Source organism: Neopsephotus bourkii, unplaced genomic scaffold, assembly GCF_033783945.1.
Source record: "Neopsephotus bourkii isolate Nb327-2 ecotype Australia unplaced genomic scaffold, CSIRO-AGI_Nbou_v1 NB_1767, whole genome shotgun sequence".
In the NCBI taxonomy this organism is placed as follows: Eukaryota; Metazoa; Chordata; class Aves; order Psittaciformes; family Psittacidae; genus Neopsephotus; species Neopsephotus bourkii.
In genome coordinates this window covers 10,861,243-10,879,852 of record NW_026902241.1, presented here as the reverse complement: position 1 = coordinate 10,879,852, position 18,610 = coordinate 10,861,243, and the positions used below count along the sequence as shown (strand labels likewise).

Genomic DNA, 18,610 nt, shown 5'->3' with positions numbered 1-18,610 from the left:
ATGCTACTGGAAGATACGGATGGTATCCAAATTTACTACACTGTGTGTGGAAAATAATATGAGAAGGTCAAACACTATGTTAGGATGTATGCTCTCTGATAAAATGAAATTGGCTTTCAGTGCAGTTGAGACTTTGAAGGACTTTTTGTGGTTCTCGAGTGGAGATACTCCTGCTTTTGGGGTTTTGTTTTGCCAAATTATCTTGTCCCGATGAATGGACAGGGGACTGAATGTTGCTCTCTACTTTAAATGTCTGCTGCACTGACTTGCTGATGTGGCTGTGGTCAGCTGGCAGTGAAAGCTAACTTCCTCTCCCAAGGTTAAAAACACTGCTGGGCCCTTATCTTCCCTGTCCCCGGTGTTCTCCCTCATGTTTGCAAGCCAGGCTTTCCTCTCAGCACCAGAAAAGGTCAGAGCCCATGGAACAGCACGGTTTATCCTTCACTGTCAGACTGGTTCTGCACAGGTTGTATACAGCAAGGAGAGGCAGGCAGAATGAATGAAAGGGATGCATGTACTACCCTTCAAGTGGTGCTGCGGAAGACATGAGCATTCTTAGTTTTAGTGTCTTCTTCTAATGAATATGCTTGATCATAACCAATACTGACTGATATCTGCAGCAGGACAGATCTACAATTAATTCTTGATGTACCATTTGATCATTTGACCATTAATTTCCTGCTTAGTGGTGTTGGTTACTCAGAGGCCATGCTCTGTTTTTACCTATGTGTGCACCATGTTGCATTTTGATCTTCACGTGGCTGATAATGCTTTTTTGTTTATTTGCTCCTGACTGGCTGTGTTTTATATACCTATGTCCAGGCTTGCTGAAAGCCAGCACAAATCGCCAAGATCCGAAATATAACTTAAAGTAGCAGGGATTATATTTTTGTGTTGATGATTATGTTTTTATAAGGTCGTTTGTGGCATTGTATTCATGAAGCTGTGAAAGCTGGAATCAAAGGTGATTTAGTTAATACCTATTAATCATGGAGAGGCTGGAGGCAAGGCACTTCAGCTCTCCAAGCCCAGGTATTTTGTCAACTTCCTCCTGCTGGGCAGAATTAAGAAACACGGCACAGGTTGCTGCGGATATCTGCAGCTGGAAAGAGCTAGGGGGTTTGTTTGGGTTTTCTGGTTGTTTTGTTTTTTGGTGTTTTTGGTTTTTTTTGTGTGTGTGTGGTTTTTTTTGTGGGTTCTTTAGTTTTTGTCTGCAACATTGTTCCATTGTTATGCACTCTGAGTGTGGAATGCAGACACTTATAGAAAAGTAAAAAAAACAACCCACCAAACATTGCAAAAGTATTGCATGTTGGAGCACCTCTCCTGTGAAGACTGGCTGAAAGAGTTGGTTTTGTTCAGCCTGGAGAAGGCTCAGGGGAGACCTCATAGCAGTCTTCCAGTACCTAAAGGGGGCCTACAAGGAATCTGGAGAAGGACTTTTTACAGGGCCATGTAGGGATAGGATAAGGGGGAATGGTTTTAAACTGAAAGAGGGGAGATTTAGATTAGATATTGGGAAAAAAACTTTACTATGAGGATGGTGAGGCACAAGAATAGATTGCCCAGAGAAGTTGTGAATGCCCCATCGCTGCAAATGTTGAAGGCCAGGTTGAGTGGGGCTTTGAGCAACCTGGTCTAGTGGAAAGTGTCCCTGCCTGTGACAGTGGGGTTGGAACTCAATGATCTTCAAGGTTCTTTCCAACCTAAACCATGCTATTATTCTATGATTATTTTGGTGCTGTAGCGAAGCAGACCACTGAATGGCTTGAGACAGTGTCTCATTATTTGTTTGTATGTCCCCAGCAGAAGGAGCTCACATCAAAGAAAAGAGATGAGTTTGAAGATATCTTGGAGGAAAGACGATTGTCCAGTGACTTGAGATACGCAATGAAATGTTATACTCCTGTGATCTACAAGGGGCTTTCACCTTGCAAGCCAAACGCTATTAAAAGTGCTGTTCTTCAGTCAGAGCAAGTTCAATATGTTATCAAGCAGGTGAGTCTGGACACTGAGCTGCAAGATGTGGTGGATTTAACACAGCCAAGTTTTGTGTGCCAGCAGGGAAAAAGATTATGGCTGACCTTGTCAAGCATGATAACTGTACTTTGAAAGACGGTCCAATAAATCAGTAACTTGAGAGCTGTGCTCTTTTGGCAGGAAAAACAAATGTTCATTTACCATGGAGTTGCCACTAAAGCTGTTAGATAGCTGATTTATGAAATAGTGTTTTGATTTTGCAACACTTCACCATCTAATTTATCCCATGTGCTTGACTGGTATTTTTCCTTCTCCACTGGCTTTGCACAGATCAGCATTATGAAAGACATAAGCACTCTCCTTCTTAGTAGATGCTTTTGTACTTTGAGGATGTCTTGTAGGAATTTTATAGGCTAATCATGCATTTATGAATCAGTCATGAATGCACCTTCCCCAAAAAATGAGAGTTAGATTTCATAGAGAATTCTTTAAATTAGAAACACTAAGGTGTAACCATAGGTTCATTTTAATATGAAAGGCAGCTACTACTTTGTAATTAATAAAGTATTTTATAGTCAAACAGGCGTATATTTTACACTGTGTTGAAGTGGCTGCAGTAACAGTGTGTGTGAGTTAGCAGAGTAATTATTCCCAATATTAATGAAAAATAATTCCAGGCCAGTAGAGGTATGTGACATACTGTGGGGAGTCCTGAGTGGCTACCATAACATTTTTCTTTTTCTTTTTTTTTTCTTTAAATGGTCAGTGTTACTTATGCTATATCAAAGCCTGTTACAATGTGACAAAATGGACCATGTTCTACAAAGTAGTCCTGTTGCCATCATGAATTGCCGAGTTGCATGAGATCAAAAAACCCGAATCTTTCGACTTTAGAAACACTAAAACATTAACTGAAAGAACATGTTTTACAGAGATTTTGACAGAAAGACATTTGTGTGACTTTTTTTCTTCTGAAGTGCTGCTTTTTTGATGAAAAATGATTTTTATGGATATTTTCCTGGCTTGCATCAAGTGGGTGAAGGGAGTTTAGCAGACCTGCCATTGCAACCTAGTTACCAGCTTTGCACTAGGGATTACTGGAAGTACCTAACTGAGACTATCTTGGGCAATATGCCCAACACTGCAATTAGTGTGCCTACTGCCTGGGCAAGGTTTAAAAAGGCGTACTAGAATTTGTTCTTGTGACAAATTGCTGGGGTTACTAACGTTCAGTAGAGGAAATCCAGTAAATTTGGTCTAGTTTGCTGTATGTGGCTGGCCTGGGGTTTTTTTGATTTCTGATTTGGGGGAGTAAATGCTTAGCTCTATAGTGGATGTGCACTTAATTCGCGCAGGATCAACTATGTGGTAAGGCTTTTACTGCATGGTAATCCTGTTACTGATGAATGAAAACAGTGTCTCCCTACTGAACAAGGAGAATAAGGTTTTTTTGCTTCCTAAGAGAGAGTGGTTATTTTAACCACTTAAAGAAGCAAAAAAAAAAAAAGTGTCCATCTGAGCCTTAGAAAATCAGTTATAGCTCCGCAGGATGAAGGATAACACATTTATTAAAACACAATTAAACCACTAGATATGATACTAGGGTAGCATATAAAGGAGGAGATGGATTTTCTCCTGTGTCACAAAATAGAAATAATAGCTAGGCACTGCTGGCCTCTAAACAGAGCTGTGATTTTTGGAAGGTTTTTTCCTTCTGCCATTCCTCCACTTTCCTCCTCCGTGTTCAGTAAAAGGCATATTCCTCATTCCATAATAGTAAAAGACTAACTTTTCCATTAAATATTTCTAGATTCAAAGTATCAAATAGGAGGGATGACCACTATCCAAGCCTGTTTTTAGAAACTTCGAAAGGGAATGTGCATAGCAACAGAAAAAACATCATTGATATGCAAACTTTGTAGTGACAGTGCTTTGTATGCTTCAGCTAGCCATTGCCAAAGTAATACATTGCACAAAAGTTGAAGCGTGGTAGGGCTAAGGTTTTTCAGCCAAGTCTTAAAATCTAATGCACTTAAACCCAAGTGCACTTCAGAGATTTACTTGTGAATACCTCTGCAAACACACCTTTCATTTTATGAGTCAAAGAAAATGGCACACAGCCTTCTTCAGGCAGGAAACATTCTTCAAACTTAAATCTCCTCTGAAAATGCTAGAGGTTAAAACATCCAGGTGTTGTGTTTAGGGGAGGGAAATTGTTGCACACACATACCATCACCACCCCCTGCCCTGCCACTGACATCTAAGCTCATTCTCTGTTTTAAATAGCTGTAACTTGGTGCTCTGTTCTTGGCTGACACTAAATAGGTTCTGTATAATATATTATCCATGCCTGTCATATAAAATAAAATCTTGCTGACTGTTGCAGTAGTTCTGTAATTGTTGTGGCACACAGAACAGTGTGCATGGGCAATTAAAAGGGATCAACATCTCACTGCTGTTTTGTTTGGTTTGTTCCTCTTTAGTTAGCAAAAGAGATGGGAGAATCACCTGATATTATTCAAGAAGAAGCCATGGAAATCCTGGATGAGATGGGCCACAACATGCAATTAGGAGCTGTCAGATTTTTTGCATTTACTCTGAGCAAAATATTCAAACAGCTTTTCCAGAGAGTTTGTGTGAATGAAGAAGGAATGCAGAGAGTGAGTACTCATGGAAGGGGGAGGAAATAAAACTCTAGTTCTAATATTTTCATACCAGTCACTTGGACAAAGACTTTAATTTTTGCTCCAAGTAACAAACATGAAAAGCATCGTTTGGAAAAAAAGACTGCACTTGTATTTATTACTGCATTTCTTAATAAGTGTGGGGGGAAAGACAGATGATATATGAGTATTTTAAAGGCAAACAGCAAGACTTTTTATATGTTTTCCAAATGCTTCTTATGGTAATGAATACCATGTGTCAGCGATTCTTTTAGACACTGAGAGAGCTTTTCTATCTGATATTATACATTTAATAATGTGTTTTGCTGAATTGAGAGTGAAAACCTCATGCTATGTGGCTGAGCGGATTGGCTGTTCTGCAAAACCTTCACACAGCTAAGAGTGATGAAACACTGTGTGCCTCTGAGGCAGGAGGTGCCTTAAGTTTCCATCAGTTTCCTGTGGAGCTGTTGTCATTGCCGAACGCTGCTGTTCTGGAAGGTGCAATGCATTCCCTGGAAGACAGCAGTGTCAGCCTTAACAGTCCCTATTTGGTTTCCCATTCCCATCAAAAGGGGTTTGAATTAGACTATCACATAATGAGGTGGCCCTGGCATTTTAGTCCTTTGATGTTTGTGAACCACAGATTGCTAGTCTGGAAACTACCGCTCCAAGCTTCCTATGATTCCGTGCTGAAACAGGTAGAAGGTATGTGGACAGAGAAACTACCCTCAAACATGTCAGTTTCTGTTTGTCTTAAGCCCTGTGAAGTTCTGTATTTGCAAATTTCAACAGTCAGTAAATATTGAAACAATATTGTTCTGTTTTTTTTTGGTTGTGGTTTTAGTTGCAACACGCCATTCAGGAGCATCCAGTTGTACTGCTGCCCAGTCATCGAAGCTATGTAGACTTTTTGATGCTGTCTTACTTGCTATATACGTATGACTTGGCTTTGCCTGTCATTGCTGCAGGAATAGGCAAGTATGTTCTTTCAATAATGTTTTCAGGATTCAGACAATTGGTAGCAAAGGGCCTGGTAGCTGCTATAGGTATTTGTGTTTAACTTCTGTTCCAAATATGTCATCTTAAGATCTCCTTGGATGAGATTCCTACAGTGTCTGAAAGCTTCTCATTGGTGCTAAGTCCAATCAGGATGAGTTTTTTTTATAGCAAGTTTGCCCAGAAGTACCCTATCTGTAGACCCAAGGCTTGGGCAAAGACAGGTGTTGTGAAGAATGTCTGCATAGCTTTTTTGGCCTGCGAGCAGGCAAAAACTTGTGCAAGAGCTATCATGTATGCAAAACCTTTTGTGATCCTTTATATACTTTTAAGTGCATTCATAGTAGCCAGATATGAAGTGCCAGCGCCTTGTGCTTGTTGCTGTTACAATTGATTCCCTTGAAGCATTGGCAAAACTCTTGTTACATGAAGTGCTGAGAGCAGAGCTGGCTGGGAAATGAAATTTCACATCAGAGGTCACAATTTTGAATGTACTTAATTCTAAAGCAGGTGAAACCAGAATATTTGTGGGAAACAATTTGTGAGTACTTAAAGAGTCAATATTTTCTGAGTTAATGTGCTTTTCGCAAATCCAGACTCTGGCAGCACTTAACTGAGATAACTGGGCACTTCCTGATCTTGGAAGTCCTGGGTATCAAACCAGGTCTTTTAAGCAGGCAGATAACAAGCTCAGGTCTGGTGTAGCACTGTAACGTGCACAGGCATGCTAGCAAAGATCCGTGAACCCACTACTCTACTACTCTGTCTCTTGGTTGGTTAGGATAGGTTAGGAAGAGGAATCAAGAGGTTAGGAAGACCAGTAGAAAATCAGTGGAAGCTGGAGAATGTGCTTTCTAGGGGAGACAAGATTCTGCCGGTCTTTGACTCAAGTGGTGTATTTCCTGTGTAATGAAGGTTAGATTCTGGTGAATTCAGAATCTGATGTCATACAGCTTCCTCAATCAATGGGTCACAGCTGCTTACCTGTCGCATGTTGTTCACGATCTGCTCACATGCCAATAGGTATTGGTATAATCTTTTGCTAAATTTTGGATTAGAGTCTTTTTGAGTTTTGGGCCTCAAAACCGTCTCTTAAGATACTGTTAGTTTAGCTTAGAGGGATTTTTTTTAGTGATTAACATTTTTGAAGTGTTTTGGGGTCAGAGTTCTTCAGAATTAGGGACTTGCAGCTTGATTATACTGCTGGAGAAAACACGCTTTTCTATTGTTGTAGTTGCATTTGCTGCATATTGTGTTACAGGTTCATAAGATGCATTTTACAAACTCACTCTCAAAGTGGCACTTCTGCTCAGTGGAGAAATGCTCTCCTAATATCAGTGGTAGGCGCCTTTGCTTTGTTAGTTGTCACTTGGCTTCGAGTAACGTATGGATAGATCTATGAGGATTAGCTAAGGGAAGGTAAGCGGTTGTCAGTTACACCAAAGTACATGCTTATATAGTACATTAGCAGGAATCTAGTTGATGCTGTGATTGTGTTTGTGTCTCAGGAGCAAATCAGATTAGAGGCACAGACGTGGTGTAGGCTTGAGGTCTGTGATAGGACGTGTTTCAGTTCCTGTTTGTGGGGTGACAGTGTGTGGTTGTGGGAAGCATTGGACATGCAGCCTCCATCCTGGCTGGGAGGTTGAGTATGCAGCAAGAGGGTGTAAGTAAGGGAGGGGCTAGAGTCTATGTTGTGGTGAGAGAGGGAGCTTAGGAGAGTAAGGAAAAAAGATTTATTCTGGTAATTGAAACAGTATGTTAGAGAAAGTGGTTGATTCTGCTTGTTGATATTAATAATTAAGTTGTGTGTGTGTGATTTTGGTTTTTGTTTGATTGTTTTTCAGATTTCCTAGGAATGAAAATAGTTGGTGAGCTGCTACGAAGGGCAGGTGCCTTTTTTATGCGACGTTCCTTCAGTGGAAACAGACTCTACTGGGCTGTGTTTTCTGAATATGTAAAAATGATGTTAAGGGTAAATAAATTACTGAACTCTCAAAATGTATGCTTGAGAAATACTCTGTTGGAATGATTCATGTGAAATATGCACAATGGCATAGGTGTGTGATTGAAATTCTTCACTGTGATCTGGTTAAGTGTATTTTACCTCAGAAGTGCTGAGGATGAAGAGTATGCATGCACTCTATTGGTATTATGGTTCAGCAGTAGGCAGTAAACAAATTGCTGCTCATCAGTTGCTTTGGATCATGTGCCTATATCATGACAGACACAATATTTTCATTAATTTAACTATATGTGGCAAATACAATGACTGAATATAGGCTTTGAGGTGACTGAAGTTAGGCATGGCTTCCGTTAAAAAAAAAACACCCTTACTTACGTTTTAAGTACCTAAAACTATTTGAGGGAAGTAAAGAAGGCATGGTTGTTTTTTTTTTCTGACCAGCTCTTTTGTTTTGTTTTATTTTTGAAGAATGGCTATGCCCCAGTTGAATTTTTCCTTGAAGGGACTAGAAGCCGCACTGCCAAGACTTTGACTCCAAAGTTTGGTAGGTTTGTTGAAAACTCAGAGCTTTTTATGATTATTAGTGTTTTCATCAGTGGCTATGTGCTTCGTAAGTCCAGACAGGAAGAGATGTTAAAGTAGTGGGAAATCAGTGAGGTCTGTCAGGGTAGTGGAAAACGCTGTGATTGGAGTTCCAAGGCCATACAAAGAAAGGCAATACAATTCTCTTGCACTCTACTGCTTTCTCGCCCTTTGCTCCCTTGCGTACTTAACTGCATAACTGTTCACCCTTTTCTTTATGGAAAATAGGTGTCCCCTGACAAGCAGAGAAATGTTGGAAGGTAACTGTAAAAGCAATGGGGAATCATTAGAAGGAAGACGCTGAGAGAGTGAAGAGCAGTGCTGCTGACGAGCATAAACAGCTGTCCAGATACATGGCTTACATTTACCTTCTGGTTTAAAGCTTGGGCAATGTCTTGTGTTTCTGTTTGCTTGGAGAACAGGCACAGTGCACACCCATTAGCAGTTTTAAAATTTGAAGATATCTTTTTCAAAGTTAAATTACAGTTGCTTTTCCCTCCTTGAAAAAGACAAGTGAGTGACTTCTTTCCTATTTGCAGGTCTTCTCAGCATTGTGATGGAACCATTTTTTAAACGTGAAGTCTTTGATACGTACCTTGTTCCCATCAGCATCAGCTATGAGAGGATATTAGAAGAATCCCTCTATGCATATGAACTCCTAGGAGTCCCAAAGCCCAAAGAATCTACATCTGTATGTAAATTCCTTAAGAACAGAATATAGGTGAATGTATACACACCCTGTAGCACCAACATTTGAAGTTTGCTCTTCCCATTTTCACAGGGGTTGTTAAAAGCCAGAAGAATCCTCAGTGACAATTTTGGTACCATACATATCTACGTTGGCCAGCCAGTATCACTTAGAACTTTGTCATCTGGGAGAATAAATCGGTGCCCATACAATTTGGTTCCCAGGTACCACATCTTTCCGTAGTGTATGCACATGAAAAGCATTTATTTAGTCCTCACCTATGTAAAGTAATTAAGGTGTTCTCTTGTACATTGTTTTCAAGTACTCTCACCTCCCCTCCATCGGACTATTTAGACCACTGAACCTGTTTTGCCTGGGCAGAGGTTTATCGTGATTGTGATTGAGTGTTTCTGAAACAGGTTGTTACTTACATAGCTTTGTACTGTGTTGAGGAGATGCCATTTTTAAATTTAATGATGATGCATGAGCCAACCAAAACTCCATTTTCTGAGATTTCAGTGGTTTTGCTACGTAAAAGTTCCATCTTTCTCTCCCTTATTGCTTTATTTCTGCAAACAGTTAGGTGATCCTGTGCCAGGGAGCTGTACCTGTGACTGGATTGGGTGCTTTTTGCGATTTGTTGCATAAAACATTAAGCTTTTGAATTTTAGTTTAAGATAGCAAGGGTACAGTATCAGTAGTGAGATCTATTTCAAATACTGTCTGAAAGCTACTGATGTTTTTCTCTGTGCTTCTCAATAGTATAGATGTTGGGTGCTATGAAGTAGTTATGGATATGGGAGCAATAGAAGAGAAAGAAGGATGGGTGTGATTTATATTCAATTTTTTTGGAGCTCTTTACCTTGAACTGCATTTTTCTTTCCAGGCATCTTCCCCAAAAGCCATCTGAGGATATCCAAGAATTTGTCAGTGACGTAGCTTATAAAATGGAGCTCCTGCAAATAGAAAACATGGTTTTGAGCCCATGGGTGTTAGTTGCTGCTGTCCTCCTCCAGAATTTGCCAGCCATGGATTTTGAGCTTCTAATAGAAAAGACCCTGTGGCTTAAAGGCTTAACACAGACTTTTGGAGGATTCATTGAATGGCCTGGTATGCAAAGAATGTGTTATTTCTATTGCTTTTGTTGCTCATGAAGGATAAACTATTTCTGTGGAGGCAGTGTATGGTGAAAACTTTACAAAACATTTTCTTGGAACTGTAAATGGATTTTATGAGATGCTATCAATGATGCTAAAATGTGGCAGGTTTGACTTAGTTTGTAGAAGGTACTTTAAAAACCAGCTTGGTGGAAGGAGAACAGATGAGGAAGAAATTAAAAGGTACTTGTATTAGAGTATGAGGTTTGCCTAGTGTTTGTCTTTTTGAACCTTATGTCAGCCCAGGCAATTCCATGATCTGCAGCAGTTAACTTAGTGGAACGCTATATTTATTGCTTGATACTGACTGTGATAGAAGTTGTTACTGTGGCAAAGAACTAGCAGAAACAAATGGGTGAGAGAAAATCAAAACTGTTAAGTTGTCTGTTTATTTTTGAATTTTACTTTATCCCCAGAAAGTGGTGACTTCGGGAAGTAAGCTTCTTTGGTGGTTTTATTTATACATTTATACACACATACACTCTTTTTTTATATACACAATGTATACATGCATATTAGCTGCTGAAAGGTTGAGTCTCCTTCCAAACTTTCTTAACAGTTGTTTTAAATTCCCTGTGTGAGCCAAGGTGACACAGATAGTTAATTTTAGAGCCTCAGGATGTAAGTGGTAAAGACAGCAAAGAAAAAATACTGTGTAGTGCAAGTACCTTTATCTTATCAGCACAGGTAGACTTAATCGATGGATCTTTGCTTCTGTAGTTGGGTATAATCAAGGATCTCTGTCACTACTGCAATAAAAAAATAGGAGCAGGCTATAGTTACAACAAAATTCTGTTGTTTCTGGAAGAAAACCACTTCTCCTTTCAGGGATTTGCACTGCACTAAATGCAGCCAAGGTTTGCTTCTGCCAGACTGGTAAAAGGAAGAATTTAATGGCTGTATTCGAACATCATTTTGAATCTTATTGCACAGTAAGCTGAAAAACATACCACATTTGGGTTTGCTTATATATTGTGTTTATTTTCTTAGCAACAGTGAATAAGCTTTTGTTTTAGTAGAATTGTGCTGTAGTCACAGAATAGCAAATGGGCATGGTAACAAAATAGAGGAAAGACAACTACTGAGCAGATTTTATTGGAGTGTGCTGGCCCTGCTCTAGGTATTGGTTGCATAGAAACAGGGTTCATTGTTTTGTTTTGGATTGACAATAACTTGAAAGAATAAATACATTTTAAAGGCTAATTTGGCGATACCACCAAGTCAGCAACTACATGTACCCTGTCCATTCTTGTCTCCAAACAGCTCATTGTTTCTGCTTTTGTCATGCTGCTTGGTGTTTACAGGCAGAACATTTGCTTGGCTGTTAGAAATTTTATATTAAAAACAGGAACTGCACAATTACTTGCTCAAATTTCTGCTTCTTATTGCATTGAGAAACTTGGGAGCTTTAGCAAAACTGGAACAAAGTAGGCTGAAGGAACAAAGAAGATTCAGTGTGATTCTATGTGAAATCTGTGTTAGCAAGTGAAAGAATTTAAAGTGATTTAATTACAGAAATGTCTGAAATTTGTTCTCTCCACCTCATACTACACATAGGCTGCAAATTCCTGGTGTGGATTATTTTAGGACGTCTCTCTAACTGAACATGTTTGGTATAATAATTACTCTTTCGTGATAAAATTTGATGAAATACTGGTGCATTTTAGATTCCTTCAATAGAGTTATGTCCCCTTTTGCATCTTCCCGAGTATTGCGTTTTCCTGCTAGATAACCTGTGTGCCAAAAAAGCAATCATGTCTGGCCTCACCCTGCATTCCAACATTGCTCGCCTTGTTGATGGCCATGTGGTCCTAAATGACAAAGGAGTGGAAGATGGAGCTGTAGGGGAGATCGTCTTCAAGCATGCCCTGGCCATCCTCATGTGTGCCACCTACAGAAACCAGCTGCTGAATGTGTTTGTGCGTCCGTCTCTGGTGGCAATTGCCTTGCAGATGACACGCAGCTTCAGAAAAGGTACGTTTTGGGTAGGTAGCTCTGGCAGTCTGTGGGCTGTGCTCCGTGTACTGTCAGCTGTCAGAGAAGGATGAGGTTCCTGCAGCTGCTAGTGGCAGCTACCTGGGACCCTGGATAAGGACCCACGGCACCAGGTGGATATGTTGGGAAGGGACAGAGGTATTTTGTTTGACTTTTTTGTTTGTTTACTCTCTGGTACTTTTGGAAGTACCCTGAGAGAGAAGGGTTAAAATGAGCAGGTCCCAGTTCCCAAGTGTCTAACTTTGTTGGTGTTCAGCAGGCTAGCTTTCTGGGTTACAAATTACACTTGCATAGTGCAGCTAGTTCTCAGTCTTCTTTTCCCACTACTGCTTCTGAAGTATTTCAGTGTTTTCCAGTACTTGCCTCTTAAAGAAACTTGCAGAACACATACCTTAGTTCTGTGCAGCATCTGATTATGTGGTATTTAATGCATGTTTTGAGAAGCTACAACCCCCAGTTCTTCCTGCTTGGTAACAGTTGAATCAAGTGCTCAGGGGATTTTCTGTTATGTTGTAGTAGTTTCTGCTGTATATGTATGTATGCTTTTAATATCAAGTCCATTTTATTTGAAATAGGTACGAAAATAAGGATCAAGTGGCTTTTCACTTGTGTGTTTTAAATCATGTTTTTAAACAGTAATAGTTTACAAATCTTTTTTTTTCAGAGGAAGTCTATAACTGCTTCAGCTTCTTGAGAGATGTTTTTTCTAATGAGTTCATCTTCTTTCCTGGCATTTCATTGAAGGTAAAAGCATCCTTTATACAAAAACAGTGATAGTAATACAGCCAACTAAAACAGTATCTGATTTCAGGGCTCTGCCAAACAAGTACTTTGTGATAAACACCTAAAGTGATATCAGCTTGATCTGTAAGTGGGAGGGAGAGCTTAAAGGGGGATCATTTGGTGAGTTGTGAAACACTGACTGAATCCACAAGGTTGGGTATGCAATCTTCCCATCCCTTCCATTAAAAGCCTAAAAATCCTGGAATTGCCAAATTCTGAACTACTAAAATTAACTGTAGCAGAAGTTTGTTTTTTTTTCCATAAAGCTGTCAGTCTTCCACCACAAATTTTAAAATATATGAAAAGCAGTCTTTTAAATGAAGTTTAAATACTGTCCTCCTGCTCTGCAGTTATGAAAGAAACTGGCTGTGACAAAAAAAAAGCATTAATGTAGATTTAACTGAATTCTGTCACACTGCGGATATGTTCTGTCAGTGTAGAAACAAAATGGGGAAAATGGGAATTCTCATTGAGTGTACACCAGGATTTTTCCTAAAAGCTCTTGCAGACCGTGTAGCAGAGGGGCACTGCTGCTCTCAGAAAGTTGAACTGTAGGTATTATACCAGTTAATGATCAACCATTGTGTGCCCTTGTTATCTTTGACAGACAGAATATGCGATTTGAAATTTAAGTACCTATTGTCCTCTGGTTGATTATACTCCTCCCAGCGCAGCTGTGATCAGTTGTTTTGTGTAGCTCCCGTGTGTGTGGTCTTGATGGTAGGGATACCAGAGACTCTGCCAACACCCAGCGCCCCATCTGTTAAAGGGTGCCTCCGTACCCAGTTCTCCTTGACTACTCAGCATGGCAGTACCCACTCTGTGGCTAACATTTCTCTGATACCTTGAACTCTGAAGGTTTGGAAGTTCATGGTGTTGAGCCCTTGTAGCTTTTTATTGCTGGCTTTTATCTTGTGTAGATGCATATAGTACTTTGTAAGCCCTATGAGGGAAGTGCTTATAGTAAAGCCTGATTTAAATTTCTGCAGCCACAATCTTCTAAAGAGTTGTGGTGGTGCAGCTTGTGAAGGTTTTTGAAGTGAGAACTTTCCTAATGGCATAACTGTGTTCCTTATGAGAGTCTTACAGAAGCTTCAGTTGTATCTTATTTGCTTGAAAAGAGTTTCCCCTCTTTTCACCCCGCACCCCATACAACCATTACTCAGACAAAGCCAGTATTGTTCCTGCATACTGCCTTATTATAGGGCACAGTAGGTTTGTCTCCTCTCCTAACACAGCTGGAAACAGGCAAGCTATGAAAACTGCAGGAAGCACTTTGCTCTCTGCAGAACTTGCTATGTTGGTTTGTACACATCCTGCTGGGTTGGAGCTGGCTCTAGTCCAGACAGAGGGAACTGCAGGTGAGCGCAAGTTTATCAGTAAAAACCCTGTTTCAGTGTCATGCCCAATATCAACCGGTATGTCCATGTGCAGTTTTCATTTGGATTTGAAACTGATTAAATGTGACTTTTATCAATGCAAAGGCCAAATATCTGATGGTAAGGTTTGTGATCTTTCCTGCACTAAGAAAGAGATAAGTATAATTTTCACAGGAATATTCAAGACTTGCAACTATATTAAAATCTTGTAGATTTTTGTTTTATATAGAAGAGAATTGGGCCTTTTTTAAAAGACTTATTGGCACCGTTATGATTAGCTTTCATTGTTAGCAATCGTTGCCTCTTGCACCTTTTCTTAAGTACCAAAACCAAGCAGGGAACAGGAAGGTGACTGGCTATGACTGACTTTACTGCAGTCAAATGAAAGAGTTGCTATTATGTTAAGGGATCTCTTAGCAATCTCTAAGCAGTCTACTCCTCTAGTCATCCACGTGTCTGTCATGTCTGCATCCAAACTCCTTGTGTTCTCTGCCATGTCTATGTTCTAACCCCTCGTGTTCTCTGCATGTGTGTCCTGTGCCTCCTCCCCCTTATGCCAATACTGGCAGTAAAATGATTCTGTCATTGATGTTTCTGTAATTTTTAACTTTTGGCCATTGTAGAAGGCAGGTCAGTGAACTATGTTACCATCCATTGCAAACAGTGGACATGAGATAAAGGCAAACCTGACTTGAAAAATAAATAAAAAACACCCACAAAAAAACCCAAAAGAACAAACCCCTAAGCCAGAGAACCTGACCCTATTCTGACAAAATCCTGTGGGAGCTTAGTGCGGCTGTTAAAATAGCAGCCACAGGCACCTTCTCTGCTCCTAGGCATCAAGATAGAGCTGTGTTTAAGAAGACATTCCCACTGCCTTTTTGTAAGGGTATTTCTTACCAGGAAAATTTTGGTTCAAATCTCTTGAGAACTGAGTTCAGAAATGAAAGTGGTGTCCTGATGTATAGTTTTTGTGGTTTGATTTCATGGGAAAAGGCAACTGCCCTTACTGTAGATATTACAATTTCAGTTATGCTTCTCTTCCCCAGGATTTTGAGGAAGGATGTTTTCTACTTACAAAATGTGATGCCATTCAGACAAATCAACAGGAAATCTACCCTACCAACAAAGGAAGTGTTATAGTACCTTTCTTGTCAACTATGTTCAGACCTTTTGTGGAAGGTTATCAGGTATGCTGTTCTTTGGAAATTTTCTTTTTTCTCTCCTGTGTTTTATAGGGAAAGCAGGAGAGCTGTGATACTTCTGGAGTATAAATGGTGACTGTTTTCATGGCTGGGGAGTGCAAGAGTTGAGAAATAGCAGAGATAAATATCTTAAACACAACCCTCTCCCCAGGATTCTGATTTCAGCTTTTGGCTCGAACTTTACCAGTTACAGTAACTGCTTTGTTATGTGCTGGCCCACTGTGGGTTTATAAGCTTCATGGGGAGTGTGCTGCTAATAGGTTCATTGTGCTTTCTTAGGACGAGCTCTTGCTTAATTCATTTTGTGTGGGCTGTCCTATTGGGTGCGGAAATGAGTTTGCATCTCATTATCTAATAGCTTTTTGGGGACTCATTGATTACATCCGTATCTTTTAATTGTTTTGGTTTTCCAAGGTTTTAATAAGACTAAACACATTCCTCTAATAAGCAATGCATATGAAAACAGGAGGGTAAAACCTCAGGTATGTCCGTGTAAGATTGGTGAGACTGTAGACTGTTTGAACCTCGTGGAAACTGTTAATGATCTGGTATAAGACTTGGGCTGAACTGTACTGATTTGCCCAGTTTTTTCCCATCTGTAAAACAGATACTGCTTAAAAAAAAAACAAAACAAAACAAAAAAACAAAACACAGTTTTGATTGTGAGAACAGGGATGGTAAATTAATGTCTAAGGTAACTATTACAGTAATACGGAACCTTATTTTAATGTTAGGATTCTCATGCTCTGTGTAATAATACCTTTTGAGTTCCTCTCCTACACTTTTCAAAGTGTAACTTACTTACCAATGAAGACACATCTGTGTGTAATTCATAACAAGCTGATAATCAAAAGGAAAGAAGTGCTAATTTTCTTTTGTAAAATGTTAGTTAATTTTCAGATACCTCGCAAAAGAAGCAAAAGAAGCCTTTACTGAGAAGCAGTTTATACCTGGAGTCCGCAACTTTGTTTTTCAACTTCTTGAAAAGGGTGTGTACAGCTGTTCTGCAATAGGATATTACAAGTGTAGCCTGTTAATGGTCAGTGATAAGACTTTTAATTATGTTTCTGCTTTCTCTGTAGGGAATACACAGTGTTATGAAGCATTGTCTTCTGACATGCAGAAAAATGCCTTAGCAGCTCTTGTGCAACTAGGTGCAGCAAAGAAGAAGAAAATGTAAGTAACATTGTTTTTTTTTGGTGCATAAAAGTCAGTGGGTGGTTTTACTGGCAGTTCTTGATGCCTGAGCTATTAGTGTGAACTGCCTGCCTGAACACCAGTCAGCTGAAGGTTTATTGGATTCACATGAGTCATGATGAAGATCCAGGTCCTTACTTTCTGTCAGTGCTGTAGAAACAGAATGGCATCCCCTTATTGTGAAAAGACTCCCATGGGACCCATCTAACTCACTAGTAGGTTTCTTCTGACTTCCTTTTCTCTTGGTTTTCAGAGTTTTTCCCAAGGCTTCAATAAGCAAAGAGAACAGTCTTGCTTATTTTAAATGGAAGAGTTACTCTGTGTTACAATAAGCTTCATCAGAAAATATACGCAGTAATCAGGAATACTATTAATTTTGAGGGGGTTCAGCACTGACATCTCAAAGCAACTTGAAAGCTTAGTCATTAAAGTCGTTTAACACAGTTCATAGTTTATAGGCCTAAGATTGAAAACCATTACACAAAAGTACAGTGACACAATTTCCTGTTATCAAATTAATGTGTGACATAGATCTTCTTACTGTATTTAAAAGTATGACCATGAAAGCTCCTGATACAAGTCCACACATTGTCTTCAGTGTTTCACAGAATGTAGTTGGCAGCTGATAACCCCAAGCTATTTGCTTGTGCCTCCATTAAGGAATTGGTTAAGGTTTGTAGTGCTCTTGAAAAGTACACAAACTGCTGTTGTTATGTCCCCAGCTGCCTAACTGTGCTAAATTCCCCTTTCGAGTAAAAGGAATAAATCAAGTGCAACAGAATTTGTCATCAGCTGAAGATTTGGTTCAGTTTCACATAGATAGTCTTGAAAATTATATGACTGAAAACAAACAAAAGGTTCTCTTCCTGCACTTGTCCCTAATAAAAATTGAGAGAAAGACATGAGCACTGTGAACAAGAGGAAGGATAAAAAAAACTGTAACTGTCCTTAAGTACAGTCTGCTTAGGAGTCTGCCATGTCATTAAAATTAATATGTATGCTGGTAGGATGAAAAATTGTGATGGAATTATGCAAATGTCTAATTCAGGTTAATGTCAGAAGCTTCAGGATAAGAAATGCCAATTCAGATTTAATGTCAGAAATGACAGGAATAAGAAATGCGAATTGAGGAAACTTTTTTCTCCTTTTAACTGTAGGTCCAATGGGTTCACTTACAATGTAAATCAAGAAGCTGTTAATAAAATCCTGGATATGTTTGGTAAGTGTTCTCTGTTCAATTTGAAGAGAGCTCCTCAAGTTATAAATTAGTTTGGCCAATACACATAGATTAGATGTAGTGTTTTGTCCCTACTAGTTCCTTAGATTTATCTGTATAAAAATCCTCTTTTTTTTTCTTTTTTTTTTTGTTATTGGTTTACAGTACTTTTTCTGGTGTCATTGACTGCAGCTTTGAATCTCCCTGCTTTGTTTGGAACACTGTGCAACCCAGTGATCAAGGAAAATAAGGCAAAAAAGTAGTTTAATGGGGTGGTATTTACACCATTTTGCTGATGAGTGTTAACTCTTTCCATTAGATGCCAGGATACCTGTACAGAAACCTGTGACTGCACGACTCTGAGTGGTTCCTGATGCTGTGAGTAGATGGGAGCGCCTGCTGAGAACACAGACCACCTCTTGCTGGAGCAGGACCCAGGGACCAGGCATGGGAGCAAGGAAGTGAGGTTGCCTCCTGCCCTGTGGCCTGCAAGTGTCAGGGGTCTGGAGGTGTTCTTCAGCACTGTTGTCACTTAAAAACTGTTGCCATCAGGCTTAGATTGTATTTGTATCCTCACCATGTTTTGGTTTTTAAAATGGATTAAACATTGCTGGTTTGATTTTTTTTTTTTGTTGGTTTTTTTTTTTATATTTATCAAGAGATGTGCACAGTAATGGGTACTTCAATACAGTTTTCTAGACTTGTAACAAAAAGTGTGATTGATTTCAAGTATTTAATGGATATGAAAATGTAATGGGGAATTAAAAGACTTGCTATTAAAATTAATATTTGGAAAAATA

The 18,610-nt window shown here is 39.4% G+C and overlaps 1 protein-coding gene across 2 annotated transcripts in view; it reads left to right on the top strand.

The window, feature by feature from the left end:
- Positions 1–18,610, top strand: part of GNPAT (glyceronephosphate O-acyltransferase) — a 20,460-nt gene extending 1,850 nt beyond the window's left edge. The window contains exons 2-16 of one of the 2 annotated variants that reach the window (XM_061378707.1): positions 1,810–1,998; positions 4,464–4,640; positions 5,491–5,620; positions 7,490–7,617; positions 8,077–8,152; positions 8,730–8,881; positions 8,972–9,102; positions 9,765–9,988; positions 11,764–12,009; positions 12,695–12,774; positions 15,242–15,382; positions 16,287–16,386; positions 16,480–16,573; positions 17,752–17,813; positions 18,130–18,610. In XM_061378707.1, coding sequence (XP_061234691.1) covers positions 1,810–1,998; positions 4,464–4,640; positions 5,491–5,620; positions 7,490–7,617; positions 8,077–8,152; positions 8,730–8,881; positions 8,972–9,102; positions 9,765–9,988; positions 11,764–12,009; positions 12,695–12,774; positions 15,242–15,382; positions 16,287–16,386; positions 16,480–16,573; positions 17,752–17,813; positions 18,130–18,173 — 1,974 coding nt within the window. In that variant the 3' untranslated portion in view covers positions 18,174–18,610. Of the gene's footprint in view, positions 1–1,806; positions 1,999–4,463; positions 4,641–5,490; positions 5,621–7,489; positions 7,618–8,076; positions 8,153–8,729; positions 8,882–8,971; positions 9,103–9,764; positions 9,989–11,763; positions 12,010–12,694; positions 12,775–15,241; positions 15,383–16,286; positions 16,387–16,479; positions 16,574–17,751; positions 17,814–18,129 lie in introns of both variants that reach the window. The other variant, XM_061378706.1, reaches the window with a different exon arrangement.